General features: G+C 37.5%; 3 protein-coding genes across 4 annotated transcripts; 1 reads left to right on the forward strand and 2 right to left on the reverse strand.

Annotated features, from left to right (window-relative positions):
• Positions 1 to 2,069: 2,069 nt before the first annotated feature.
• mettl6 (methyltransferase 6, methylcytidine) lies at positions 2,070 to 4,799 on the reverse strand. The gene is made up of 5 exons (XM_077720545.1): positions 4,326 to 4,799; positions 3,841 to 3,975; positions 3,590 to 3,760; positions 3,370 to 3,511; positions 2,070 to 2,485 (listed from the first exon to the last, which is right to left on the reverse strand). Exons 1-5 carry the CDS (start codon positions 4,608 to 4,610, stop codon positions 2,349 to 2,351), a joined length of 870 nt encoding a protein of 289 aa, XP_077576671.1. The 5' UTR covers positions 4,611 to 4,799; the 3' UTR covers positions 2,070 to 2,348.
• Positions 4,800 to 5,225: 426 nt separating this feature from the next.
• Positions 5,226 to 8,840, forward strand: eaf1 (ELL associated factor 1). Of its 2 annotated transcripts, XM_077721668.1 has the most exons (7): positions 5,226 to 5,363; positions 5,881 to 5,994; positions 6,742 to 6,836; positions 6,940 to 7,076; positions 7,336 to 7,502; positions 8,206 to 8,424; positions 8,493 to 8,840. In XM_077721668.1, exons 2-7 carry the CDS (start codon positions 5,892 to 5,894, stop codon positions 8,540 to 8,542), a joined length of 771 nt encoding a protein of 256 aa, XP_077577794.1. In that variant the 5' UTR covers positions 5,226 to 5,363; positions 5,881 to 5,891; the 3' UTR covers positions 8,543 to 8,840. The 2 variants fall into 2 exon arrangements, with proteins under 2 accessions (XP_077577794.1, XP_077577793.1); XM_077721667.1 differs by lacking the exon at positions 5,226 to 5,363 and having other exon boundaries at positions 5,719 to 5,994.
• A 1,008-nt stretch (positions 8,841 to 9,848) lies between these two features.
• Positions 9,849 to 27,870, reverse strand: bmper (BMP binding endothelial regulator). The gene is made up of 16 exons (XM_077721669.1): positions 27,564 to 27,870; positions 23,521 to 23,606; positions 17,685 to 17,784; positions 15,590 to 15,672; positions 15,434 to 15,524; positions 15,265 to 15,347; positions 14,496 to 14,595; positions 14,312 to 14,421; positions 14,111 to 14,245; positions 13,936 to 14,040; positions 13,722 to 13,767; positions 13,484 to 13,641; positions 12,842 to 13,043; positions 12,119 to 12,455; positions 11,514 to 11,644; positions 9,849 to 10,599 (listed from the first exon to the last, which is right to left on the reverse strand). The coding sequence occupies exons 1-16, from the start codon at positions 27,637 to 27,639 to the stop codon at positions 10,418 to 10,420; spliced, it is 2,025 nt and encodes a 674-aa protein (XP_077577795.1). The 5' UTR covers positions 27,640 to 27,870; the 3' UTR covers positions 9,849 to 10,417.
• Positions 27,871 to 27,923: the final 53 nt, after the last annotated feature.

The raw sequence follows: 27,923 nt of genomic DNA on the forward strand, positions 1-27,923 counted from the left end.
TACCCAGAAACGTTTGCATTTCTGAAAAACTTTAAAGCGATAGTCTAAAAGCCCACGAGACTGCGACACTTGTTTTGTCGAGGAAAAAAAAAATCTTTCTCTCAAAATGAGGCTGTCGTGCAAGATAATTATCAGCATGCTAATTCTTAGTTAGCGATAGCGCTTTTTTTCTTTTTAAAATTGCCATTACTAAGAAAAAGGAGGGAAATGTGACATACAGTGATCTCAGTTTATCGATAGTAAATGTCCAATTCGTTTAACGTATGACTTTTTATATATGTATTTTTTTGTAATAAATGGATTAAAAGAACTGGATCAAAAGCCCTGAATATCCAGTTTTTTAACGATTTCAAACAATGTTTATATTAGATTTTTTTAATATATTTTTTTGATTTTACAAAATTATTTTTTGAACTAAAAACAGAAAAAATGGGTTATAAATGACAATTATTGATTTAAAAGGGGAAAAATCCGGAAATATAATATACATCTATACTCTTCATTTAAATTTGATCCTAAAACAGAAAGTCGCCACTCATTGACTTTTTCGGGCCGCACAAAATGATGCGGCGGGCCAGATTTGGCCCCCGAGCCGCCACTTTGACACCTGTGATTTATACTATTATTGTATACTGCTTGTATAGAATTGTTTAAAAAGGCAATGACCTCTTTTTTTAAACGTATGACCTATTTTAGCAACAAAACCATTACATTACTTGACATTAAATGTAATTAGAATTAACTCTAAGTGCATTAACTTGTTTTGCCTTTTTTCAAGAGTCCATCAAAATGTTAGAAAACAGCTTTCAATGTCATACGGTTGAATTTAATTTTAAAAAAGTCATGTTTACCATCCCCATTTAAGCAAAAAAAAAGGGTAATCTCAAAGGAATAAACTTTATAAACAACTTCTGGGTGCTTTGAAGTGACCCATTTGTTATTACGACTATCTTTGTAGAATAAACGCTACTTAAAAGCATTAAATTTACTCTTTTTCCGCATTTTTATGTTAATTTGTGCGACGGACATGAAAGGTCTTCACGCTATACTGACCCTGCTGGAGAAAATCTTACCCAATTGGCCTTAAAAAAATAAGTAAATAAAGAAACCCCCCTTGACACCTAGGTGCACTTCCGCCCTCCTGCCACCAGGGCAATAACAGGATGACAGGGCGTGACGCGTAGACGACAGGAAAGGAGAGGACGGGAAGTGTCCCCACCTTATTTGACCCTAAGGTTGTGATGGGTGAGGGGACATTTTGACATTCATTTAAAAATATGTATAAAAAAAGCTCAAATAAACATTGTTTTAGATCAATAAAAACGGAATATTCAGGGCTTTTAATCCATTTGTCCATTGATTGGCGGGCTGCTTTAACGTCAACTCGATTTCGTGTGGGGTGGACCATTTTAGATATAATATTGATTTATTTTTTTTAAATTGGATGATAAGAACTCGATCAAAATCCCTAAATATTCAGTTTTTTAAAAGATATAAAACTGTTTATTTGAATTTTTTTTCTTAGTTCATTTTTTTGGGAATTATATTAAATATTAGAGTGGAAAACCAAAAAAATATTGGTATATATTTATTTTTAGATTATACAAAATGATTTTTGAACTAAAAATACAGGAAAAATTGATTAAAAAATGACAATGATTGATTTAAAATGGGGGGGGGGATCAGGAAATTTAAAATACACCTATACTTTATGATCCTCAAACAAAAATTCATGATTGACTTTCTCGGGCCGCACAAAATAATGCGACGGGCCAGATTTGGCCCCCGGGCCACCGCTTTGACACCTGTGATTTATATCTTAGTGGCAATATAGCTTAGGGTCGCTAGCCATTTTCATTTATTTCTAAAACGTCTAATTCTTTTTAAATGTCAACTAAAGTAGGGAGACGGAAAATATAAAAATTATAAAAAATTATAATTGTATTCCTTTTTAAACAGTCCTGTTTTTTTTTTGGAGAATCTCATTTAATTTAAAAAAAGATGGTCTGGCATTAGCATTGCGCAATCAACGCGCTTGTGTTGCCTAAGATTTAAAAAAATAAATAATTAAATGAAGGTGACAGCTTGTTATCATGAGTCAGCGAAATCATGGAAGTTATGTAAGCGCAAAGTAAAGGCTTGGTCACATGACCTTTAGCTCACTTTCACTTCCTGTCCACTTCCTCAGGATGACTACGAGGCTATTTGTCATTCAACAAATTAATAAATAATACATAAATTGTCATGGCAAGTTTTTTTTTAATATACTTTGAATTCAATGTCGTGGTTGTTGAACAAAAAATGAAGTTTTATTTTTAAAAGTGGCTTTGAATTGAGAGTAAATTTTTTTAGCTTTTGACAAACTTGCTTTGCAAGAAAATTCTTTCAACGCAAAGTCCTTCTTTTTTGTTGAGCGTCTCCCGCCGCACGTATTCGTTGGCCACGCACTGGAAGCCCGCCTCCCAGAAAAGCGCCGCCAGAAAGTCTGGGAACACACAGACGCGGGGCAAAGTTGGCACTCATGATTGACTTTCCCGGGCCGCACAAAATGATGCAGCGGGCCAGATTTGGCCCCCGAACCGCCACTTTGACACCAGTGAGTGGCGGCCCCGGGGGCCATATTCGGCCGGCCGTATCATTTTGTGCGGCCCGGGAAAGTCAATCGTGAGTGCCGACTTTCTGTTTTAGGATCAAATTAAAATAGTATAGATATTTATTAAATTTCCTGATATTCCATTTTAAATCGATAATTGTAAGTTTTTAATCATTTTTTTCTGTTTTTAGTTCAAAAATATTTTGTAAAATCTAAAAATATAGCTCAAAATAAACATTGTTTTATAACTATAAAAACAGAATATTCAGGGCTTTTAATCCATTCATAACAAAATCTAAATATTATATATAATGTTTAAAAATCGATTTTTGTGGGTGCAAAGGTCAACTAAAGTTGTTACTTTTGGAAAACAAGTAGGATCTGGTCCCCTGGTATTGATGAAAATTACATTTCCAGATTTTCCCCCTTTTAAATCAATAATTGTCATTTTTGTATAATTTTTTTCTGTGTTTTTAGTTCAAAAATCATTTTCTAAAACTTAATAATATATATATAAAAAACAGCTAAAAATAAACATTGTTTTAGATCTATAAAAAAACAGAATATTCCGGGCCTTTAATTCAGTTCTTTTAATCCATTTATAATTTAAAAAAATCTAAATATTATATCTAAAATGGTCCAGCCCACATGAAATCAAGTTGACGTTAACGCGGCCCGCGAACCAACCCGAGTCTGACACCCTTGGTCTATAATTTATAATATTGTTTTAAAAAAAATCGATTTTTGTGGGTGCAAAAGTCAATTGAAGTCCTTACCTTTAGAAAAGAAGTAAGATCTGGTCCCGTCTTGTCTCACATAGAAATTTTCCGCCAATTTGCTGCTAGCTTTGAACCTCCGCATAGCATGGTCGTGCACACCATAGTCCCGGAATAGAACTACACCACGGCTTCTCAGGACCTTTTGGGTTAGAATCGTCGAGGATTTAGACCACCAGGCCGATCCGAGCGTCACCCCCCACCCCCACCGCCCTCTTACCCTCCGGACATTGCGCAAAGCCGACGCCATCTTGTCAGGATGAATGGCGGACAACACGAAGATGAGCGTGGCGAGGTCCACGCTGTCCTCGGGGACATTGTCCCGCAAGTCGTCACGGGTCAGGTCGCACTGGAAGACGGCGCAGCGCTCGGGACAAAACTGTGGATTTTCCTGTTGGTGAAAAAAACGAAAATATAATCGTACTGGTAGAATTTTTTAAAGAAATGTTGCTTTTTTAAATTGAATCTCACTTTGACAAAGTCAACGGCTCTTGGTGAAAAATCGCAGGCGTAGACAAAGATGTCGCGTCTGTCCTCCAGGAGAGGGAAGATGCAATTCCCCACGCCGCATCCGGCCTCCAGCAGGACCAATTTTTCCGACTCGCTCTGAAAAAAATAACAGAAACATAAATTTCATGTGGGCCAGACCATTTTAGATATAATATTTAGATCTTTTTTTAAACAAATGGATTAAAAGCCCGGAATATTCTGTTTTCATAGATCTAAAGCATCATTGACTTTCTCGGGCCACGCAAAATGATGCGGCGGGTCAAATTTAGGCCCCGGGCCACCACTTTGACACATGTGCTCTACAGCGACTACTACTGGCAAAAATGAGGAAATGAGTATAATTGATATCCATAAAAAAAACAATTGAATACATTTTTTAATCGACGTCAATTGGGCCAATGAATTACAATAACTTTACTTTCACAAAAAATAAACAAAAAACTAACCTGCCTGCACGTCGCTAGCTCGTCGAATTCCCTACTCGTCCAATGTCTATCCTTAAAGAAATTCGTCGTGTTCCTTTTGTAAAACAAATCCCAATTCTTCTGCGCTTCTTTCTCCAACTTCATCTGCTTAAAGTTCGACACCAAATTATCGTCTCCTCCATTTTTCTCTCCCACATTTTTAAAAACGCTTTGTTGGCTGCCTTCATCTTTCACGCCGCTTTGGTCTTGGTCGCATAGTGTGACGTTATCATCATGAGACGAAGTTTCACTGTTAGCAGCCGCCATTTTGGGTATAAAAACTACTAGTCCAACGTTTAGTGTAATATAAACTACATATTTGCGTTTCTAAAGCAAATACTAGACGGAGATGTGAAACAGAGCAAAAATTGACCCTCGGAGGCGCGCGTCCATGTTGTCCGTCTATTAAAACGTCCCGTGTAGAAACAAAGCGGAAACGTTAACATTCCCGGAAGTGAAACCACAAAAAAACCCGCCACAAAATTAATCCAGATATTAAAATGTGAAAAATAAAAATACACAAGTAATTTAATACCTGTTTTAATTACGTGTGGAAGTAATTTAATTTTGTTAATTATTAAAATTAACGTTGACGAACAATGAGTATTTCAATGAACGAACAGTAACTCAGCTTAATAGTTTCAAATTCCATTTCTGGCAAACCCATGTTTATTATTATATTTTATATATATTTGAAGACGAAAATATCTATCAACTCTTTCAAGTCGGACGTTGAGGTCCAAACAAATGTACAAAAACACTATATAATAATTTCCTTTTATTTTTATATCGGGACGATGACAACTTGGTTGAAGCGTAGGATGATGGAAACGTCATACAACACGTTAACTACGTCCCCAAGTGCTTTAAAATAACAATTAAGTAATGATGTTTTATATCACTTTTTTATTTTAAAAATAACATTTGTATTCAGCTGCTGTTTAGTTTATTAAACTGATTTGTTCATAGGTTGGTGGAATCGAATATTGTTTACGTTTCATATATCTGGTGTATATCCCTGTGAGTATGAACTATTTTTAAAAATCAAGTTATAATATATTTTTTTGTCTATATTTTTAGAGATTTCTTTTGAGACGCGTTCGTTTAAGTTGGCAAGTATTAGAAAATGCTATAATAGTATTTGACGACTTAATAAAACAAAATAATCATCTACATGTCATGCAAGAACATCAGATAAAACGGTTATTACACAAATATATAAAGTTCTTCGTGAAATGATTTTAATTTAAAAAACAAATAGATTAATTTTAAAAATATACGTAAACAATAAAATGTCAAATAAACTTGTTTTTAAAAAGTATTATGTATTCCGTTTTACTGCTGCAAAAGAATAGGCGGAAGTGACGTATTAACTGACGTACAGGATGTTTTGCTAGCTGTTAGCCTCCTAGCTAATTCCCTTTGCTGACCTAATTTTAGACACATTTTGTTCCTTTTACCAATTAACGTTTGTCTCATTAACTTTTTGTGTCATTTGTGATGAAATCTTAAACATTTTTACTCGCTTGACAAGCAGAAAGGAAGAAGATGAACGGAAGTACGAACCCGCTGTTGGACAAAGAAGAGCATGTTTTGAAGCTGGGGGAAAGCTTCGAGAAAAGGCCAAAATCGTCTTTTCACACCATCAGATGTGAGTCAACAACCACTAAATACATTTCACACCATACGTGAGATTAGAGCACTATTTGTAACCTAAAAAAAATGTAATAAAATACTGATAGATGACCGATTTGAAGGGTTTGTTATTCAGTCAACTGGGTTGTTTGTTGTTAGGCTGCAAAACAGCTTGGCAATTTTACAAATAATGGAAAATGCTATGAAACATTATGTATCATAAGTCCTGAAACTGGAAAAAATAGCAAGACAAAACAATAATAAATTTAAAATGTCACTCACTTTATCATGGATTATTTTCTTGAAACTTCCACCAAATATTTTTAATTGCCCTGACATCAGAAGTTCCTGAATGAAAATATACGAACAATAATATTATTTACAAATCTGCTATAAAGAATAAGAATAATAATAAAAAGAGAAGAAAAATATTAAGTTGCAGACAAAAATGTTGAGAACGGTACAGAAATATCCACAGTTTATACTAATTATATAGAAAAGTTTAAGATTTAAAAAATAGACGGGAAAAAAAATAAAATAGTAATAACAGACATGAATGGGGACTAATAGACAAAATTGAAAAATATATGCATTTTAAATCCCAAAATAAACATCAATATTATCAAAACAATGCAAATATTATATTTGAAAACAATTTTAAAATAAAATTTTCCAGAATATTACATTTAAAATCGAAATATGGATATTTGCTTGTAAAAAATAAGATGTAAAAATGTGCATCCTTACCTTTCATTTGTTACAGATGACTTCAAACCGGCATCCATTGACACGAGCTGCGAAGGCGAACTGCACGTTGGCAAGGGTGACGAAGTCACCATCACGCTGCCCCACATTCCGGTCGGTAACCTCTCTTCAAACAAAATATTTAGCATCCAAAATCCAGTCATAAATACATCAAAACCTTTGAAGACTTGAATGTATTTCCCTTGGTGTCCACTAGGGCTCCGCGCCGCCCATGACAGTATTCAAGGGCAACAAGCGGCAGTACCAGAAGGACTGCGTGCTCATTATCAACCACGACACGGGCGCCTTCGTGCTGGAGAAGCTCAGCAGCAGCATCCAGGTCAAGAAAACCAGGTGAGCACTCCAAAAAAATAGACAAAAAAAACTGAAATGTTCTAATCCGGTCAACAGGGGGAGAAAAAAATGCCTAATTGCGCCCTCTGGCGTTTAGCTTCAATATGAGCGTTATAGTAATCCCTCGAATATCGCGGGTTCACTACATCACAGATTTTTTTTTCCTGGGGAAAAAAAGTTTGTAATTTTCACACGGGTGTGTGTATTTTTGACAAAATTTGTGTTTTATAAATGTGCAATTATCTTATGGTTTGATCAGAGCGGAAGGTAGCAGTAAGATCCAAGCCCGCATGGAGCAGCAGGCGGCACGGAGGGGGGAGGCGGGGCCTCCGTTCCGGGCACCGACCAAGCCGGGCGTCTCCAGCAAGACGTCGCCCTGCAAGGACGAGCCGTCGCCCGAACCGCAGCTGGACGACATCAAGAGAGGTGACCTGGGGGGCGGGGCTTTGGGGGGTGGGGGCGTCGTCCTTGTTTTTCCTTTTCTCTAAAACATAATCACTAAAAAAATAATCTATTTAGGCTATTTTTTGCTTCCCCAGGATAATGACTAAAATTTAAATACATCCAAATACTGCTTATATTTTATCACATTTATAGTCCAACATATTTTTACAATAAAGTTAAATCCGCTAAAAAGTACGACTAAATAGTGAATTCAAAATAATAGCAGAGCAAAAAATTTTTTGGACATATATCCATCCCCCAAAAAAAGGCTTTTGGCCCCGCCTACTGAAAAATTTCCAAACAGAAAATGAATTCACAAAATTGTGTTAGCATGCTATGCTATCCTTCTGTCAACATATACTAGCAACGCAGCATAAATCAGATAAAATAGAACAAAACTAGTCGTGATGATCAATTCTGGTTGTGATGTCATAACCAGAATTGATGAGAAAAAGTGGGCGTTGCCTAATGCATTGGGTTAGGGTGGACTAATTACACCAAAGGTAATAAAAATTGAAGAAAAAAATTACTACAAATGTTGGCAAAAGTTTTTGAAATGACATTTATGCTAGAATTGAGTGGAAAATCTATTTTTCTACACTTTAAATGACATTTACTTGTCATATTTTTAGTTAAACCAATCACAAAGGCCCCAAATGTCAATTTCCCTCCCTTTTTTTGACAGAACTGCGAGCCGAAGTGGACATCATCGAGCAGATGAGCGGTAGCAGTAGCTCATCCGGCTCGGCCGCCGCGTCGCCTGGTGTGAGCGGTGCCGAGGACGAAGACGGCGAGCGCCCGTTGGGCCCCGCCCCGTCTCCACCGCCCACCCGCCACGCCCTGGCCAATGGCGGCGGCGGCGAACGGCAGCCACCCGCCAATCACCAGCTCATCAACACGCTCCGTAAGCATGAAAATTAACACATTTTGACGTCCTCTCGTTAGCGCTAATGCGTTTTTTTTTTTAAACAGGAAGCGATCTCCAGCTAAGCGAATCGGGAAGCGACAGCGACGACGACTAAACTGGACGGAATTTTGGAAATTTTATGAGTAGCGCCGCACCCCAAAAAATTATTTTTTTTCCAGATGTGAGATATTTAATTTTGTATGAAAGAAAAGTTGGAAATATTCTATTCTATTGTAAGATTTATTTTCGGTACGTTACGTGAAGCTACATGCTAGTCATGCTATTAACTCTTTGAACGCCATTGACGTCCAATCAGGTCGTCAATGGCGTTCAAAAAGTTGACAAAAAAGGGAAAATAAGCTGGTATTTTTTTGTTTACGCTTGAAAACATTTAAAAAGTTCCCAAGAAGCCCAAAAAATGAAATTGACATTGAATTTTTTTAGATTAATTTCCCCCAGAAAATTATTTTTTGGTGTTCTTAAAAAGAAAAGATTTTTTTAAACAATTTTAATTTAGTAATTGACATTTATATTTCAGTCTCAGAAGCACAAAAGTGTACAAAAAAGTTCATTTTAACTCCAATGGTACAAATTGTAATTGGCCTGATTACACTTTTGCATAAAAAATTTAATAGAATTCAAGGTCACATGTTGAGAAATGTTCAGATTGTGGAGTTAAAAACATGATATTTTTCTGCTTTATTTAGTCTTACTTGCTTTGAATTGTGTTTGTTGCCATCTTAAAAAAGTATTTTAGTATTTCTATTTTGCAAAAAAATTGCAGTTGAGATTCTTTGTATTGTATGATTGCTCAAAAAAAATAAAAATAAAAAATAAAATAAAGAACTCAAAGTCTTAGTGGAATTCAAAGGTAACAACACCTTACATATCCGGATCTTGGATAAAAGATTATATTGTGGCTTTTTAAATAATGAGGTTTTTTCCCCCCGTTTTTTGTTGTTTTTTTCAAATTTTCCACAAAGATGCTACAGTACTTTTCCAACAATAATAATAACAATAACACACAAGTCACATTTGGGCACACACAATTACACGCAACACATAAACATAAATAGCTTTTGAAACTTTTACGGTGAACCCCCGACACACTTATTTATTTTTTGGTTTATAATTTTAAAGATTTTTAAGATTCATTTTATGGATTATACAAATTTTGGTGAATGAAACAACTAATTTTGTTAAAAAGGAATATATGGGCAAATATTTGTGACAAAGAGCACATTTTTGAAAAAAAATCCTTGTTTTTAAGAAAAAACATAATATTGTTAAAGGTATTTTTTGGCGCATTATAATAAAGAACTTATTTAGGATAAATTAAGTACTGTATTATCTAAGAAAAGGGGATTTTTTTAAAATAAATTTGCTATTGTGTATTCAATTTTTTTTTAAAAAAAAGAAGAAAAATATTTTTTTTGGTTGAATTTCCTTCCAAAACCTCAAAATAAATTATAGTTTCACATTTTATCTGTTTATGTTTTCTCTATTTTGAAATAAAGGTCCTTTTGTGCACGTTAAGTCTAATTTATGCGCATATAAGCCTCACCCTCCATTCAGTCCTCATTTGTTTTGCGACAAAAACGGCTTATATGCGAGAAAATACGGGCTGGTCAAAATGGCGCTGAACACAAATTTCCACAATGCGCCGGGGGTTCACCACAAGTCGTTAGCTAGCTGCTATCTGGTGCTCCCACTTCCTCTATATAAATTAACAGTATCAACACATGAGAAAATGTAGAAAAAAGCTGGTCATAAATCTCTTTGGCTTCCCGAACAAAAATCCCTATAGCTCCTCCCCCTTCCACTTCAAAAGTTTTGACGAGGTTCTCCCGCGGAAATACGTCTCCTGAGTGTTTGTTGACTTTTTGAATGACATTATTTTTAAAAAGGGGGCGGGGGAGGTATTCCTTGGACCCTGAGTTTTGATTGGCCGCATCTCAACAAGTCCGAGACGGTCAGTTTTGGAAGGAGGTCACCGGCCGGGGCAGGCCAGGGGGCGGATGCAACGTCCCTGGAAGAGCACCAGGTCGGCGGGACAGTGGCAGCCGGCCACGCAGGGCCTGCGGCAAGGCCCGATCTCGTTCCAGTTGTCGCAGGTTTTGCTGCAGCCCGGACCGCACGTGTCGTATACGGCGCCGTGCTTGCACTGCGTGGCTGTCACCGTCACATAACAACAACAAAAACGGTCATTTCGGAGACACTTTTAGCCCCCTTTTTTTGCAGGGGAGGGCAAGAAATATGAAGCCATTGACTGGTGAATCTATGTTGAGTGGGAGGGGCGAATGAAGGTTGATGGAACTTAAAGATGAGCGAAAGAAAATGGCAGCCAAAGAGAAAAAGATCCAGTAAAAAGGGCTTATACATGCATTTGTTTTTTTTTTAAATAGGGCAATTTTTTATATTGTAATTATTTATATATTTTTGCTTTTTGAAAAGATAAGCAATCGCAGCCAGAGAGAAAAAGATTTAGCAAAAAAAGGTGATTGTGCATGCCTTTTTGAAAAATTATTTTTCTATTTTTATTTGTGCAAATTTTGGTTTTTTTGTACTGTTGTCATTCTATTTCTTTAAACTAATTTAATTGTATTTTTCCAGTATTTTACTAGCTCACATGTTTAATAATTCTTGTATTTTTTGGGGGGGTCATATTTCCTTTTTACTATTTTCTACCCCCAAATGTTTGTATTTTTTTTCTATAGAATTTCAATATTTATTTGCTTTTAATATTTGAATATTTGCACTAATCTAAAATTACTTTAACAATTTGTTGAAATTCATGGGTTTGTTTGTTTTTTGCTCTTGTGTATTTTTCACTGTTGTCAAAATATTTTTCAAACCAATATTGGTGACTTTTTCCCTAATAGTTTAGACATTTTTTAACTAATAAAAATGTGTTTTTTAATTGTTTGACCTCATAGTTGCACTGTTTTTACGGTTTATACCCCACAATATTTTTCACAGTACTTCAACTACCCGACTTTTAAGCACAGCCATCTTTTAATTCTTAATTATTTACATTAAAGAAACCTGTTTTTAAATCCTTTTTAGATAAAAAGTGTTTGACTCACCCATGCAGGCGGCGTCGGGCCTCCAGAGAAGCGGCACCCCCTCTCGCTCGCACGCTCGGCTGTACGCGATGAAGGACTCGCAGTAACAGTTCTTGTGAACGGGACACTCGCACATGTCCGTCACGCACGACCTGTCCGCAAAAAAATTAAACATCTGTCAGCGTCATTATTTTTGTGGACTTTTTTTTTTTTTGGTCAAAGAACCACATTTTTTGGCCATAGAACCAAATTTTTGGTCAAAGGACCAAATTTTTGGTCAAAAAACCAATTTTTTGGTCAAAAAAACAAATTTTTGGTCAAAAAACCAAATTTTTGGTCAAAATACCAAATTTTTGGTCAAAGAACCAAATTTTTGGTCAAAAAACATGTTTGGTAAAAAAAAAAAAAAATTTGGTCAAAGAACAAAATTTTTGGTCAAAAAAACTAATTTTTGGTTAAAGAACCACATTTTGGTCAAAATACCAAATTTTTGGTCAAAATACCTAATTTTTGGTCAAAAAAACTTATTTTTTTGGTCAAATAAACACATTTTTGGTCAAAAAATAACTTTTTTTTTTGGTCAAAAAATTACTTTTTTTTGGTCAAAAAAAAATCTTTCCGCTCACCTGTAAAAACCAGCGACGTCGACCACACGGTGGCACTTGTGGAACTCCCAGGACTTGATCTTCTGGCACTCCCGGTGGGCGCGGAACTTCACCTTGACGCTGGCGGGGCAGGAGAAGGCGGCGGGCCGTCGGTGGGCGGGGGGCTGGCCGCAGAGTTCGTCGGCGCGCCACGACTCGGCAAAGTCGTCCACGTCGAACTTGAAGTGTCCGTCTCCGCCGGTGGTGTCGTCGCGCTTGTGCCCGTTGTAGTTGCCGCACAGGCCGCACAACCGGCCGCGCAGGTGCGGGGCGGCCACCACCTCCACGAAGCTGTCGCCGTCCCACGTGATCTCCAGTCCTGCGGCCATTTTTTCAGTGTTTTTATTTGCACCATTTTAGATCTAATATTTAGATTTATTTTTTAAGCCCTAAATAGTCAGTTTTTATAGATCTACACCAATGTTTATTGGAGCTTTTTTTTCTTATTAATGGAAACTTTCCTTTAATCATGTTTTTCATTGAAAATGGAAAATATATTTTTTAATTATGTTCAATATAAAAGTGGAAAACGGAAAATATCTATATATGTATTTTTAAATCTTACAAAATGCACTTTAAACTAAAAACACAAGAAATAATAAGTAATTGAAGCTCTTTTAAATGTGTTTTTGTTATGTTACAAGCACGTTGCCATGCAAAAATGTATTTTAGGAAGTTTTTTTGCAATTTGTTGGGAGAAGTTACCTGCGATGGTGGTGAGCTTGAGGAGGTATCCGTCCAGGTCGATGTGCACGCCGGGCCCGTGGTAGGGGAGCGCGATGCGGGTGCCGTTGCGCCGCACCGTCAAGTGCTGGTGGAGGCCGAGAACCAGCCCGCCGAGCCGCACTTCCACCGATTGCGTCCAGGAGAAGGAGCGGGTGCGTCGGGCGTCGTTCTTCACCAGCACCTTAAACGAGAGGGGGGACAATTTGATGTCAACGTTCACTTATTAATAAATTCGATATTTAAATGCAAGGAGTAACAACGAGAAAAATGTATTTTCAAACAACCACATTGAGTTATACCTCCAATTAAAAGTCTTGAGAATATGTCATGAAACAAAAACAGGCCCCTAAAAATTAGATGATTTTTTTTAATTTATTCATCTTTTATTATTATTTTATTTATGTTCTTGGTTTGTATGACGATTTAACATCCTAAAAATGTAATCCCGCTAATGCAAAAGGGAATAGCAACCTGAAAAAATATTTTTAACCACCCAAATGGAGTTATACCTCAAATTAAAGGTCTTAACAATAAGCTACAAAAAACAGGCACAGAGCCACACCTCCAAATATAAGTAAAAATGTCCTTATTTCATATATAGACCACAGTCTAACTTCATACCGTGAAGCTGGAGTCGCCATGGTTATGCAGAGCATTACTGGCCGCAGCACCTCCGCAGTCCCGCGTCAAAACGTACTGACACGTGCCTTGGAAGTTAAAGGTCCTCCCGTCAAAGGTGTTGTAGTGCGGGTCGCCAAACACGGTACACACGCCAGGCTCTGTGTAAAAAAAACACCTTTAGATAAAGGCCAAGCGTGGTGGCGACCAATCGGTGAACCGATGAAATGAACTTACTCACTTTCAGTGCAAACCGGGCAGCAGCCGGTTCGGTTCAGGATCTTGTTCTGTGGAGGGGGCGGAGCCATGCAAATAGTAGTTACAGCTAGTGTTGACAAAAAATAGCCACGCAGATTTTTTTGATAGAATTTTTTTGAAGATATTACGCCGATTCCTACATTTCAGACCAGCAAAAATATTACGTTTTCGGTAAATTTCTGGATTTTTGGACTTACCGAGGGGCAGCTGGTGATGGGTACGCATCGTTTAGGCCGACACTCCACGTTGCCTTGGACGCAGGCACAGAGCGTGCAGTTGACCGAAGACCACATGTCTCCTTCCTGAAGGGGGGAGCAGGCAACACACGTCAAAATAAAATTAGCCACGCCCACCAGCCCCCTTTTCACTCACCCTATAGATTTTATTGCGAACTCTGCAGTACTTGACGTCGTCCACCTTGACGTAGGACAGGCATTCGTGGCAGCAGCCATCGCCGTGGCAACGACCCGGACGTGAGCAGCGCCTTTTGCACACCACGGTGGAATCCTGAAAGGGTCCAAAAATGACGTCACTCCATGAACAAACCCCGGGTTACCGCACTGGGCATTTTACCTTGCACGTGCAAGTGGTGCAGTTGTCGTGCGTGAAGGAGGTGGCGTTCTCAAAGACTTCGCTGCGGAATAGGCAACTCCCCTCGGACAAATCGAATACCTTCCTTTGACCTGATGGAGCAAGTAAGACGTTTACGTGAAACAAGCACGATCGCAACTCACAAAAATGTTGGTTTCTTAATTACCGAGACATTTAGGACAGCAGTTCCCTGGAGGGGTGTGGCTAAGATGGACGGGACAAGAGAGGACGGGGCACGCCTCTTTCATGCAGAGTGTACGTCCTGCCTGAAATGAGAGGAAAAGTTAAAAATTGATGATTCGGATTTTGGGCGAAAAGTAGTCTTATTTGAAAGTTGAGCTTTGGCGCCCTCTTGTGGGGTTAAGTGGTAATTCTGAGGGGCAGGTAAGAGCTGGCAGATAATATTTGGCTATTTTTTTTGTTATGTTGATATTTTGCTTACATTTATACATTTTATGCTTTTATGTTTATTTCTGTCGCTTTGGGGCCCCTTGTGGTATTAAATCGGAATTCTGAGGCTAGATAACAGCTGATAGAAAATATTAGGCTATTTTTTAAATTGATTTATTTATTTAATTCTGTGTAATGGTGATCTATTTCTTTGGCTAGTAGTTAAAATGTTTTCATATTTCATAGCATATTTACGTCTACTTTTTTTTAGAATATTTCATCGGATTAATGTATATATATTTGTGCTAATACTTTAGCATCTCGTATTTTACATTACATTTCCGTCACTAAAACTGGCAAGAATTGTATTTTCTGCTAATTTGTCCTATTTTCAATTTCATGTTGCTACATTTTGTGTAGCATAAAATCCACAAAAAAACATTTCTGTATTCATTCCTTGTTCTTCTACTAGTTCCAAAACCCAGTGTCATAAGAATCTACTACTTCGACGCCATTTTGGAGCAGCTAAAATGGTTGCGACTTACTGTGCAAGTACACTTGATGCATGGTTTTCCTTCGGGACTGAACTCCTCCTTCTCTTTGTACAGGCGACCTTCGAAGATGCAGCCTAACACCCACAAAAAAACAAAATAAATAAGTGTTCAAAATGGCTACTTCTCTTTGCCTGTCTCAGGTTGACAGTTTAAAACTCACTTGGACATGTTGGACAGCATTTCTTGGGATGGATCTTGGGGTTCTTGCAATGGACCACACAGCGTACTTCGGCTTCGGTGATGACGCCTTCCTGTCGGACGAGGGACAAACGCGTCAGGTGGGGGCGCTCTTTCCATTTTTTTTAGGCGAACGTACCTGACATCGTCGGGTCACGCAGGGTTTAACGGCGCTGGTCCAAGACACCGAGCTGTTGTAGGATTGGCCGTCCAATGTGCAACCTGGGAGGGTACAAGATGTTTGTTTGCATATATCCAGAATGGGTGGTCATAGTGGAAACCGACAGCTTGAGAAATGTGGCACAAAATGGCTCCTATGCTCGTTTTTGGATGTCTTTTGGGTATGAACCATATAAAAAGTGTAAATGGACTAAATGAGCATTTAGAAAAATGTTTTGTGGTTAACATAGACTACAAAAAAAATCAAAATGAACTCCCCAACACTTACTTTTCAGTCATTTTTATCAAAATTGAGTGCAATTATAAATACTCATTAATGTATTTGAAATATTTACTCATTTATGTATTTATCAAATATTTACTCATTTATGTATTTATAAAATATTTACTCATTTATGTATTTATCAAATATTTACTCATTCATGTATTTTTTAAAATATTTACTCATTTATGTATTTTTAAAATATTTACGCATTCATGTATTTTTTTTAGATATTTACTCATCTACGGATTTCCCAAAAATTCCAAATCAATGAAAATTTAAAAAAACACTTAAATTTCTTTCGTTTTTATTTTGTTTTAATTCATAGTCATTTTTGTATTCACAAAAAATTCAGAGCTATAATCATAAATATATTTTGCGGCATACTGTAGTCAATACTGGATTTATTTTAACCAAAAATAATTTCTAATTAGTGACAAATTACAGAATTGAATTATTAAACTACATTATCGGGTTAATCATGAAAAAAAAATCAACAAAAACAATAGTAACAGAAGAAGAATTTTAAAGATTTTACCCATTTGAAAAAAAATCCCCACTCTATAAAAAAGGGTACCCTTTTAAAACACACATACGTTATGTCTTTTTGTTTTTGGTCTCTTTCCGGGTCTAAATGAATAGCGTATTCCTTTCTTGGCATTTACTGTAAAAGTAGTGGGATCGATGGATGGTGGCTGCAAAGAAACCCGAGGGCGAGCATCGATCTGCTTTACTGCGCCCCAAACCAACGGGCCAGCGTGAAAGCAAAACCTCCCCGAGGATTCGGGATCAGCTTCATGCACTCGCCCATGGCTAACGTGACGGACGCCAAGTGAGCTCACTCCATGGCTGGGGACTCTCCACACACACTACCGCATTTTCTCGCACATAAGCCTTAAAATGGTTGACTTTTACAATTTCTCTCGTATAAGCCCTCATTTTTTTGGACAGTTAAAATGAGTGAATGAATACAAATATGTATATGAATATGTAAATATATATACACGTCTCTATATAAATGCATGAATATAAATCTGTTCATTAATATGTGCTTTCCCTTATTAAATAAAAAACAAATAGCAATGTGTATATATAAATATATATAAATGTATATAAAAATGCATGAATATAAATTTTCATTAATATTTGCTGTCCCTTATTAAATAAAAAAACAAATATCAATGTGTATATATATAAAAGATATATAGAAATGCATGAGTATAAATATGTTAATTAATATTTGCTGTCCCTTATTAAATAAAAAACAAATATCAATGTGTATATATAAATATATATATAAATGCATGAATATAAATGTTCATTAATATTTGCTGCCCCTTATTAAATAAAAAAACAAATATCCAAGTGAATATATGTATATATAAATATATATAAAAAATATATCTAGAAATGAATGAGTATAAATGTTAATTAATATTTGCTGTCCCTTATTGAATAAAAAACAAATATCAATGTGTATAAATGAATATATATATATATGTATATCTATATATAAATGGATGAATTTAAATATGTACATTTATATTTGCTCTTTCTTATTAAATATTTTTTTAGTTTATATGCATATATATATAAATGTATATATAAATTCATATAAATGCATGAATTAAAATATGTTAATATTTGCTGTCCCTTATTAAATAAATTAGACCCAAACTAAAAATAATAATAAATAATAATTTACTGCTGGACATTCAATTCAGGCCAAAGAAATTGGCCCCCTAGCGTCGTCAATGGCAACCAATGAGTTACTCTTAATTCTACTTGGTACCTTTACACCGCTCGCAGCAGGCGCCACTCTTTTTGACCACCAGGGCGCAATCTTCTGACACGGGCGGACATTTTTCCTGCTTGCAGTCGGCCTTGCCCTCCTGCGGGAAAGAAAAGGAGACGCCCATTTAGAACATCATTTCATCTTTCCAATAAGACGAGACACCACAAGGCATTATTATTATGATTTTTTTTTCCATGGCCATGAATCATTACCATCAACACCAGCGCCACTTCAAAGGAAAACGTCCTTAACCGCATTGAAATATAATTTGGATGCTAATAATACAACTGCGGTGGAGCGAACAGGCTTCTGTTTTTCCCAAACAAACTTCTCATCTGACCATTTTACATTAATAATCGTGCCTGTAGGCGGACAGTAGAAAACTTAAAAAAACGAAAAAAAAGTGAGCTGAAATAGTCACATTTTCTGTAATTTCAGCGCATCTGGTTAGTGGTGGAAGGTGGAACTACACCCAAATGGGAGGCAGATAACCAAAGAATAACACAATTTTAAAAAGTCCCGTTAAATAGGTAAAACATTTAAAAAAATGCAATTTCGGTGGTTTTCAGGCATAATTTTAGGTCTTTTTCTAGCTGAAATTAGTTAAGTTAAAAACATGATTTATAAATAACCAAATGTTACCTCTCGTAAACAATTTAGTTGACTAACACAATAACTCTTTATTGTGGCCCAAATATAAAAAAACTGAAGCGCAGTTATAAATAAACAATGGTCCCACATCGTCTATATTACAGGTGTCAAAGTGGCGACCCGGGGGCCAAAACTGGCCCGCCGCATCATGTTGTGCGGCCCGAGAAAGTCAATCATGAGTGCCAACTTTCTGTTTTAGAGTCAAATTAAAATTAAGAGTATAGATGTATATTACATTTCCTGATTTCCCCCTTTTAAATCAATAATTGTCATTTTTTAATCCATTTTTTTCTGTCTTTTCAGTTCAAAAGTCATTCTGTAAAATCTAAAAATATATATAAAAAAAGCTCAAATAAACATTGTTTTAGATATATAAAAAACTGAATATCCAGGGCTTTTAATCCAGTCCTTTTAATCCATTTATATATAAAAAATCTAAATATTATATCTAAAATAGCCCGGCCCACATGAAATCGAGTTGACGTTAAAGCGGCCCGCGACCCAAACCGAGTCTGACACCCCCTGATCTATATTTAAACATCTGCCTTTCCCAAATCAAATTATTTGGACACACATAGCCGTCAATGGCAACCAACGAGGTCTTAATCACTCATTAGCTCGAGGACGAGATTGTCCAAGGTCACGTACTAGTCTGGCCCCTCTCGTCTGTTAGCATAAAGTGCTTTAGCCTCCTTGTAGACCCCCAGTCAGCCCTCCATGGGGTCTTTTGTCTACGGGTCAAAGGTGGAACCCTCGACATACCGCGACACCGAGGCTGGAAGGCCGTCTGCCGCCGCCGACCTCCCCCGACCTCCCCCATTACTCACCCACCCGCCCACATTAAGAATACATTGAATTACACGGGTCTTGTTTAAATGTCGCACACGTGATAAAAGGGCAAAACAGGAAGAGGTCAAATTGAAATCTCCGGAAATGTCAGCGAAGGAAAACTGACTGTAATCAGATTAGAACTAAACCACCAATCAAATGACATAAAGGTCACATGGTATTGTTCCATTTCATGACAACTGGCCGTAAATGTGACGTCTTTTAATTTATAGGCTATTCAAATTTTGGTTTTTCATAATAGAAATGGCTTGCTATTTTTTGGGTTTCAACTCAATAGGATGCAGATAGCAACAAAATAGAATAAGATAACAATTTGTATTGTTCTCCACCGAGGGTCAGCTCTTTATTATTAACTTTAAATTAGATTATTAGTAACTGTTGTTTACAGCACTAAATGTTCAATCTATATAAGTGAATTGGACGTCTACGAGTCAGTTACTACTGAAACGCTAATTTAAATTCCCAGAAAATGATTAAAATAAGTACATAACCACCACTCGCACTACGAAAAGTTATTAAAATGAGAATGTATGTATTATTGAATACAGTGCTACGATGCATTTTCGACTAGCTAAAGCTAGGTACACAGAACCAAAATATCGTTAAATGTGCATTAATAAACAACCAAATTACGCGTTTTATCTCCTTGCGGATGATATTAAAGCGACTGTTGGAACAAATTACAGAACTACCATTAAAAAATTGACGTTTAAAGCCTCAAGTTCAAGTTAACTAGGGATGCTAATGCTAATTAAAGCCGGCGAACTAGCCTAGTAACCCCTCATATAAAACGACAAATAACCCACGACAAAGTCAACTTTTACACATCTACATAGCATTACCGCGTGCTTATCTACACAGAGATATTACTAAATATCACCAATAATTCTAAAATAATTCATAACACGACGGAACGATGGACTTTTTCTTTTACCTTAAGCAGCAGATGAATGAACTCGCGCCATGCCTCGCAATGCATTCTGGGGAATGTAGTATTAGCGTATATTACCATCAAATTTTACAACTCACGATTTTTTGTTATTACTTCCATCACTATGATTAAATTTTTCTTTTTTTCTTTTGTAAAGTCATTTTTTACTGAATGCCTCAAGGGGGAGACAGTGTCCAATATTTCTGCCAATCATTAATTCATTTTTTTAAATGATAAAACCCCTTCTTTCCTGCCCCCCCCCCCCTTCCATGACTTTCTCTCCTTTCTCCCCTGACCTCCCAATCTGCCGCCCCCCTTATCCCCACCCGTGAACTTTCACCTCCTAAACAAACAGGTCGGGACCCCCCTAAGCGGTACAAGAGCCACAGTAGCTTCGGGGAAAGGAAGTCCCCAAACAAACTCACTTTTTGCCTACTTTTTCTTCCTGTCTAAATGTGGGCAATGATAATAAATACTAGTAGTAAATGTAGTAATACCCCAAATGTATAAATACCACATTCATTCAGTCATTTCCCCCCCTCCCAAATTTGAATAAAGCTATCAACAATTAAAGCCATTAATGTGATTTATCAACGTCCGGCGCGTAATGCGAGATTTTGCCTCATCAGCGGTTTGTTATATGGTTTTAACGCGGGGTAAGCGGCGTCCGTCGGCTTCTGTTTGCGTTGACACGGCGACAACCCGTCAACTTTGACCCCGCGTGCATCCGGAGTTCCAACACGGAGCTTTTAGCACAATTTGTAGCTGATAAAAAGACCTCATTTCCCCAGTAGGGGATGGATAAAGTTTAATCTAATCTAATCTAATCTAAAAAGGCAGATAAGGGAGGATTGTTTGGGGAGAAGATTTAACATTTCCATTTTTTACACAACATACTGATTACTCTGCATAATAACTAACAAATACTTTTAGAAAATTGCAAAAATTAAATTCTTCAATATTAAATTACATCAAATATGAATATCATTTTTAATTTCGACATGAATGATCCTCCTCTTGTAATATGTGTTGCATTTTATAGATTTCCCCCTTAATTGTGCTAAAAAAATTAAATTATTGTTCATTAAAAAAATAAAATATAAATAATGACCACCCTATTAATGATTTTTTCATAATCTATTCATAATTTTAGTCACAAAATATCACAGTTACACTCAAATGACCGTTAAAATATGAAAATCTGCCCTAAAAAATATACATTACTTTTCGGAACCACTTTTGCTCAGGAGGTTCGCGGGGGTGCTGGAGCCTGCCCCAACTAACTACAAACCCCGGGAGGAGGGGACCTGTCAATCACTCGAAGCTAAGGGGCAATTTAGCGTACCATTAGCCTAGCATGCATGTTTCTGGGATGTGGAAAGAAACTGGAGTACCCAGACAAAACCCACGTAAGCCCGGGAACTACAAAAAAAACTCCATATAGCGCGGACCCACCCGGGATCGAACCCTCGACCTGAGACCGCCAACATCCAAACATTCCAACTCTTCTTCGTGACGACTTCCAACGGACGTAAAACCGGGCGCCAAACACCCGAACATTGTCTCGGAGAGGCACTTGACCGTGACCAAAGCGGGTAAGGAGACGGACAGACAGACAGACGGACGGACGACTTGATGAAGAGGCGCGGCAGATAACGGATCGCCATGGCGATGGCTCTCCCGGCTCGACAATGGCCCCTCTGTGAGTGTGTATGTGTGTCCTATAGCCATTAGCCTACCCCGTCTAAAACACCCCCCGACACCCCCAACGTATCAGACCGCCTGGCGACAGGAGACTCACCGCATGTCTTTGTGGGGGGGTTGTTGGGTAGGGGGCTGACAGATGTGGAAGTACTTGAACACACTCAGGAAACACACACACACACACACACTAGACATGGCTTCCTTCTAACTTAGAAACCAAACTTAAAAATTCTAAAACAGTAGAAAAATAAAGTTTCTATTTTTAATGGATTTCTTATGAAAAACAGATTTAATCTGAGAAAATTTTATGTGAAGATTTTTTTGGCAACACAGTGAAGAAGTGGTTTTTGTGCCTGGGTTCGCAGTTCTGAGGTCGAGGGTTCGATTCCAGTTTTCTTTTTTCTGGGTACTTTGGTTTCCTCTCGCATCGCAAAAATCATGCATGCTAAGCTATGGACTTTTAATTAAGGCTTTGTTTGGACTTGAGCAGGCCAGTGGAGGAGTGGTTAATGTGTCAGTCTAAAAGTCGAGGGTTTGATACCCAGGTGGGTGATCACCATGTGGAGTTTGTAAAATTACCCGCCGTCAACATGTCTTGATTGGATCAACTTTGAGAAGTAAAGTCCAATTTCCGTCGATGGGCCGCGTCCCAATACTTTTGTCCATTGGTTAATAGACGGGGAGGGGGGCTGACGTGGTTTTAGCGGGGTGGGGCCAAAGGTTAGCGATTGGCTGCTGACGAGTGACATCCATTCATCTGCCCTTTTGACTGATGCCTGACCTGATAAGGAACAAAACGCGGGTGTCATCGCCGCGGTGGCAGGAAACTTGGCCTCAGACAACCAAACTAACTAACCATGCATATTCATTGTCACATATTGACAAAATTATCCTATTCCTACTACTCCTACTATTATTACTACTACTACTACTACTACTATTAGAATTATTACTACTACTACTACAACTACTCCTACTATTATTACTACTACTACTACTACTATTAGAATTATTACTACTACTACTACTACTACTATTAGAATTATTACTACTACTACTACTACTATTAGAATTATTACTACTACTACTACTACTATTAGAATTATTACTACTACTACTACAACTACTCCTACTACTACTACAACAACTACTCCTACTTTTCCTCCTCCTACTACTACTACTACAACTACTCCTACTACTCCTCCTCCTCCTACTACAACAACTACTCCTACTACTACTACTACTACTACTATTTATACTCCTACTACTACTACTACAACTACTCCTACTACTCCTCCTCCTCCTACTACTATTTATACTCCTACTACTACTACTACTACTACTATTTATACTCCTACTACTACTACTCCTACTACTCTTACTACTCCTACTACTCCTTCTACTACTCCTACTCCTCCTCCTACTACTCCTCCTACTACTCCTCCTACTACTCCTCCTACTACTCCTACTACTAATACTATTACCACTACTACGACTACTACTATTATTATTATTATAAGATAAGGAATTTGATTTTGCTTAAAATTGCAAAAAATAATATGGAGGAATAACAAGAAGTGACAATTAGGCTTTTGTCAAATCAATGATGATTACAAAGCTTATGTCCGACTATATTATTGTTATTAAAATAAAAAGAACGCGAGGGAGAATTAGGAGAAAAAATAGCAAAAGGGTTACCAGGCAGACGCAGGTAATGCACGGGTTGTCGGTGATGTTGGGAATGTGCAGAACCTCGCCTTCGTTCTCGCAGCTGGCTTCGGTGCCTAAAAAAAAACACAAAACAATTCATAAAAAAAATGATAAAATATGAGACAAAGTATTAAATAAAATTAAAAATGTCATTTTGGATGTAATATTAACTCGGGGAGAAAAAACCCCATCTCACAACAAGACATTCACTCATTCATTTTCTGTACTGCTTGATCCTCACAAGGGTTCGCAGGGGGTGCTGGAGCCACTCATAGCTAGGATTAAGAAATTTATAAAGTTCATTTAGCTTAGCATGCCATCTTTTCAGGCTGTGGGAGGAAACTAGAGTACCCGGATAAAACCTAAGAACACTCAAACCGACCGACCGGATTCGAACCCAAGGCCCTGGAGCCGTCAAGCCGATCCGCTAACGACTTAATTTTTTTTGTTGCAAAGTGCTGACAGTTTAAATGGCCTTCCGATTGGACGCCAGGCCAAAGAAAACTTCCTCCCCGAGCCGTAAAGACTCGGGACGACGTCACCCACGTGAGACGGCGAGCCGAGCCGGCGCCGTCGCCATTCGGGACAGACCAGCGCGTCGCCGACTCGGCCGCCGTTAAACTTTACGGCCTTCGGGGCTAATTAAACTGGCGTGACCGAGGGGGAGGGGCCCGGCGGGGGTTAGGGGGTGTGGCCTGGGGTGCAAAAGAACCCCCTCATTGTTTCAGGTAAGGAACGCAAAACGCGCAAACAATTATGGAATTATTATATTACAGAATATTTTTGATACATTTTTTTGGGTGGGTCGGGAAAGAAAAGAACGCTCTAGGATGAAAAACAAGATTTTTTTTTTTGGTCCCAATTGGGACGACAGGCGTTGGCCGCAAAACACTTTCATCCTTCCCGCTATAATCACATGACCATGATGACGAAGATAAAGAAGGTCGACTGCAGAACAAAAAGAAAAACATGAAAAAAGCAGACAGTATTGCAAAGTAATTGAGTAAAACATTTTTTTGGGGGTCATAATTGCTTTTAAGATCAATTTTCAGCCCTAAAAATAGCATTACCGTACTTTACGGACTATAAGGCGCACTATTTTATCTTTTTTTTTTTTTAACTAATACTCAATTGCAACATGTTTTTTTCTCTCTCTGACAACTGGACGCCATTTTTATAGGCTATAGTTATCAAAAAAAAATCATTGTTACATAAACAGCTTGTTTTTCATCATTTAACTATTTTTACCGTAAAGTATATTCGTTCTTATTGATCAAATAAAAAAAAATGCTCTTACTAAAATACTACACTTATACTCCAGTATGACTCATATCTAGTTTTTTTGTGTTAATTATGCATTATTTTGTCCGGTGCGACTTATATTCCGAATAATACGGCACAAAATATACATGTTTACAGCCATTTTAAATGGATTGGACGTTTAGAACCGTCAATTGACCTTAGAAATTTAGAATTTAAAGGGGAGGGGCAGATTGTATGGGGAGGGGCCTATGCTTGAAAGAAGCCGAATAACATTTTAAGGGGAGGGACACATTGTAAGGGGAGGAGCATATTGTACAGGGCGGGACATATGCTTGAAAAATGCCTATCAACAGTTCTTTGTATATATTTTTTTTACATTTTTCCTCATCATATACATATATTTATAATTTTTTAACATTCCTTATTCCACAATATAAAAAAACCACTTTTGATTAATAATATAGTTTCCCTTTAGTCTCCAGCACCCTCCGCGCACCTCATGAGGCTAAAAAAACGATTTCAATACTAGTTTTCAATTGGCAGCAATTTTTTTCGCCTGACTTTCGCGACGTGGGTTCAATTCCCGCTCGACCACCAATGATTGTCCGCCCGGCCCGACCAATCGGCGACCAGTCATCGTCCGAACAGCTCAGTCCGATCACTTTTTCTTTTCCAATTCAATATTTTAGTCTCGAAATGGATTAGACACGCAATGAGCGACGATGGCCACCATTTTGGATCTTTAGGGGGGAGGTCAAAAGGGAAGGAAGGCGCTTGCCAACTCCAGATTTGGAAGTTGAAAGCAGACGTTTAATTACAAGCTTGGGCGCGAGCTTGGCGCACGAGCTCTTCCATTTGACGCACGGATGTGAGCAGCCGGGACGCCCAGATGCCCGGAGACGAATGGTCGCAGAGGAAAAAAAAAAGCAGCCAGCCCCAGTATAGCCTCCCTTAGCCAAACTTTTTCATGTGGTTTACAGAAAACGGCACGTTTTTGCGATCATTTCCCAGATTTATGCAAGGAACTTGAATGTACCATGGTAGCTGTGGATGGCTCAACAGTGTCAAAGTGGCGGCCTGGGGGATAAATCTGGCCCGCCGAATCATTTTGTGTGGCCCGGGAAAGTCAATGATGAGTGCTGACTTTGTTTTAAAATCAAATTAAAATGATAGATAAAGATGTATATTAAATTTCCCACTTTTGCCCCTTCTAAATCAATTATTGTCATTTTTAAGCCATTTTTTCTTAGTTCAAAAATCACTGTAAAATATAAAAATATATTAAAAAAAGGTGAAATAAACATTGTTTTAGATCTATAAAAAACTGAATATTCATGGCTTTTAATCTAGTTCTTTTAATCCATAATTGTAATTTTTAAAACCATTTTTGTGTTTTTAGTTCAAAAATCATTTTGTAAAATCTGAAAATATATTTAAAAAAAGCTAAAATAAACATTGTTTTAGATCTATTAAAAAACAAATATTCAGTTCTTTTAATCAATTTTCTAAAAAAAAATTCTAAATATTAGTCTGACTCTTGCTCAAGAGCCATACATGGCTCTTTGTATGGACAGATGGGGCTCGAGAGCAAAATGTGGCTCATTTGATGGGTACACGGCTAACCCGTGAGCTAAAATATGGTGACAGACCTGAGTTGCAATGCACCAATGGGAGCATCCCGTCGGCAATGGGGCCTTGACGACAGCTCTAGCACCCCTTAAATCATATTTTTTTTAAATTAGACTTTTATATATGCCTTCTCTGATTGATTAACAATAGCGTAAAAATGTTGTCAAAAGTAATCAGATACTTTTTTGCACTTTAAAAGTGGTAAAATGGCTAAAAAAAGCAGCCATTTTTATGTATTTTGACTTTTGATTATGGCTCTTAAGAAATATTATTTGGAAATATGAGTTGTTTGATGACTCTGTCAAAAAGTCTGCTGACTAAACTAAAATTTAGTATAAAAAAACACAAAAATAGAAATAATACAGCCCATAAAATGATTAGCTGGCTATATCGCTTAGCCCTAATTTCAATTTAGATGCATTATTCATAGCAAGATAAGCTAAAAAAAATTAAATAATACATTTGTGACTATAAATTAAGTTTATCACTTCATTTTTATCAGATTTTTTTAAAGAAAAGGGAGACCCTGTCACAAAAAATAGTTTGAATTGTAAATAATGTATTTTTGAGGTTATAAATGACATTTATGGATCATAATGACTAGTTTTCAAGCCAAACAAGACTTATTTTTGGGAGATTTTTGTTGCAATGGAAGATTTTGATGGAAAAAAATTGGATACTTATTATATATATAAAAATATATATTACGTCAATATATCACGTTAATCATGACTATGGAATGTTACGCTACTTTCATAATGACTTCTTATTTTCCACCCAAAAATAACAAAGCTTCCAAAATGTCCACTTTAAAACCCCTGACTAATTTAACCCGTTTTTTAACATCCCATTTAATCCGCCATGGGCGCATCTAGCGGGGTGGCACGGGTTGGCAACGGCCCCCTAAAAAAAACCACATCCCAAAATTCCCAGTTTTTCCTCCAAAATTTAAAACACAAATCCCCTTAAAAATCTTACAAAATCAACATTTTCTTTCTTAAAAATCCCTTCAACATACCCCCAAAAAACTTTTCCAACTACCAAAAAAGTCTGCGGGGGTGCAAAACCAATCAAACGCCAACAACAACCTATCTTACAACATAAAACAATGTATAAAAATCTTTAAAAAAGAGCCTCACCTGTGATGAGTGCGGTGGAAGATGGTAGAAGAAGAAGAAGAAGAAGAAAGAGGAGGCGGTCCAAACCGGCCGTCATCCTCGGCCGGCGTTGCCTTTTAATCCTCCGGGAAGGAAAAAACGCTGCGTTTAGAATCCGTGGCGGCAACAAGAAGGTCGGCGGCGTGTGGCCTGCGTGGACGCTGACTGCGCTTCTGAGAAGAGAACACACTCTCTCTCACTCAAACATTTAAGCTCCTCCTCTTGCTCCTCCCCCTCTCACATCAAGGCCAGCAGAGGCAGCAAAGACCAGCGTCCAATCACGGTCGGGAAAAAAAACATCTAGATAAAATGTCCTGTATTTGAAGGAAGATGTTAGTCAAA

The sequence above is a fragment of the Stigmatopora nigra genome, chromosome 7, assembly GCF_051989575.1.
Source record: "Stigmatopora nigra isolate UIUO_SnigA chromosome 7, RoL_Snig_1.1, whole genome shotgun sequence".
Lineage (NCBI taxonomy): Eukaryota > Metazoa > Chordata > Actinopteri > Syngnathiformes > Syngnathidae > Stigmatopora > Stigmatopora nigra.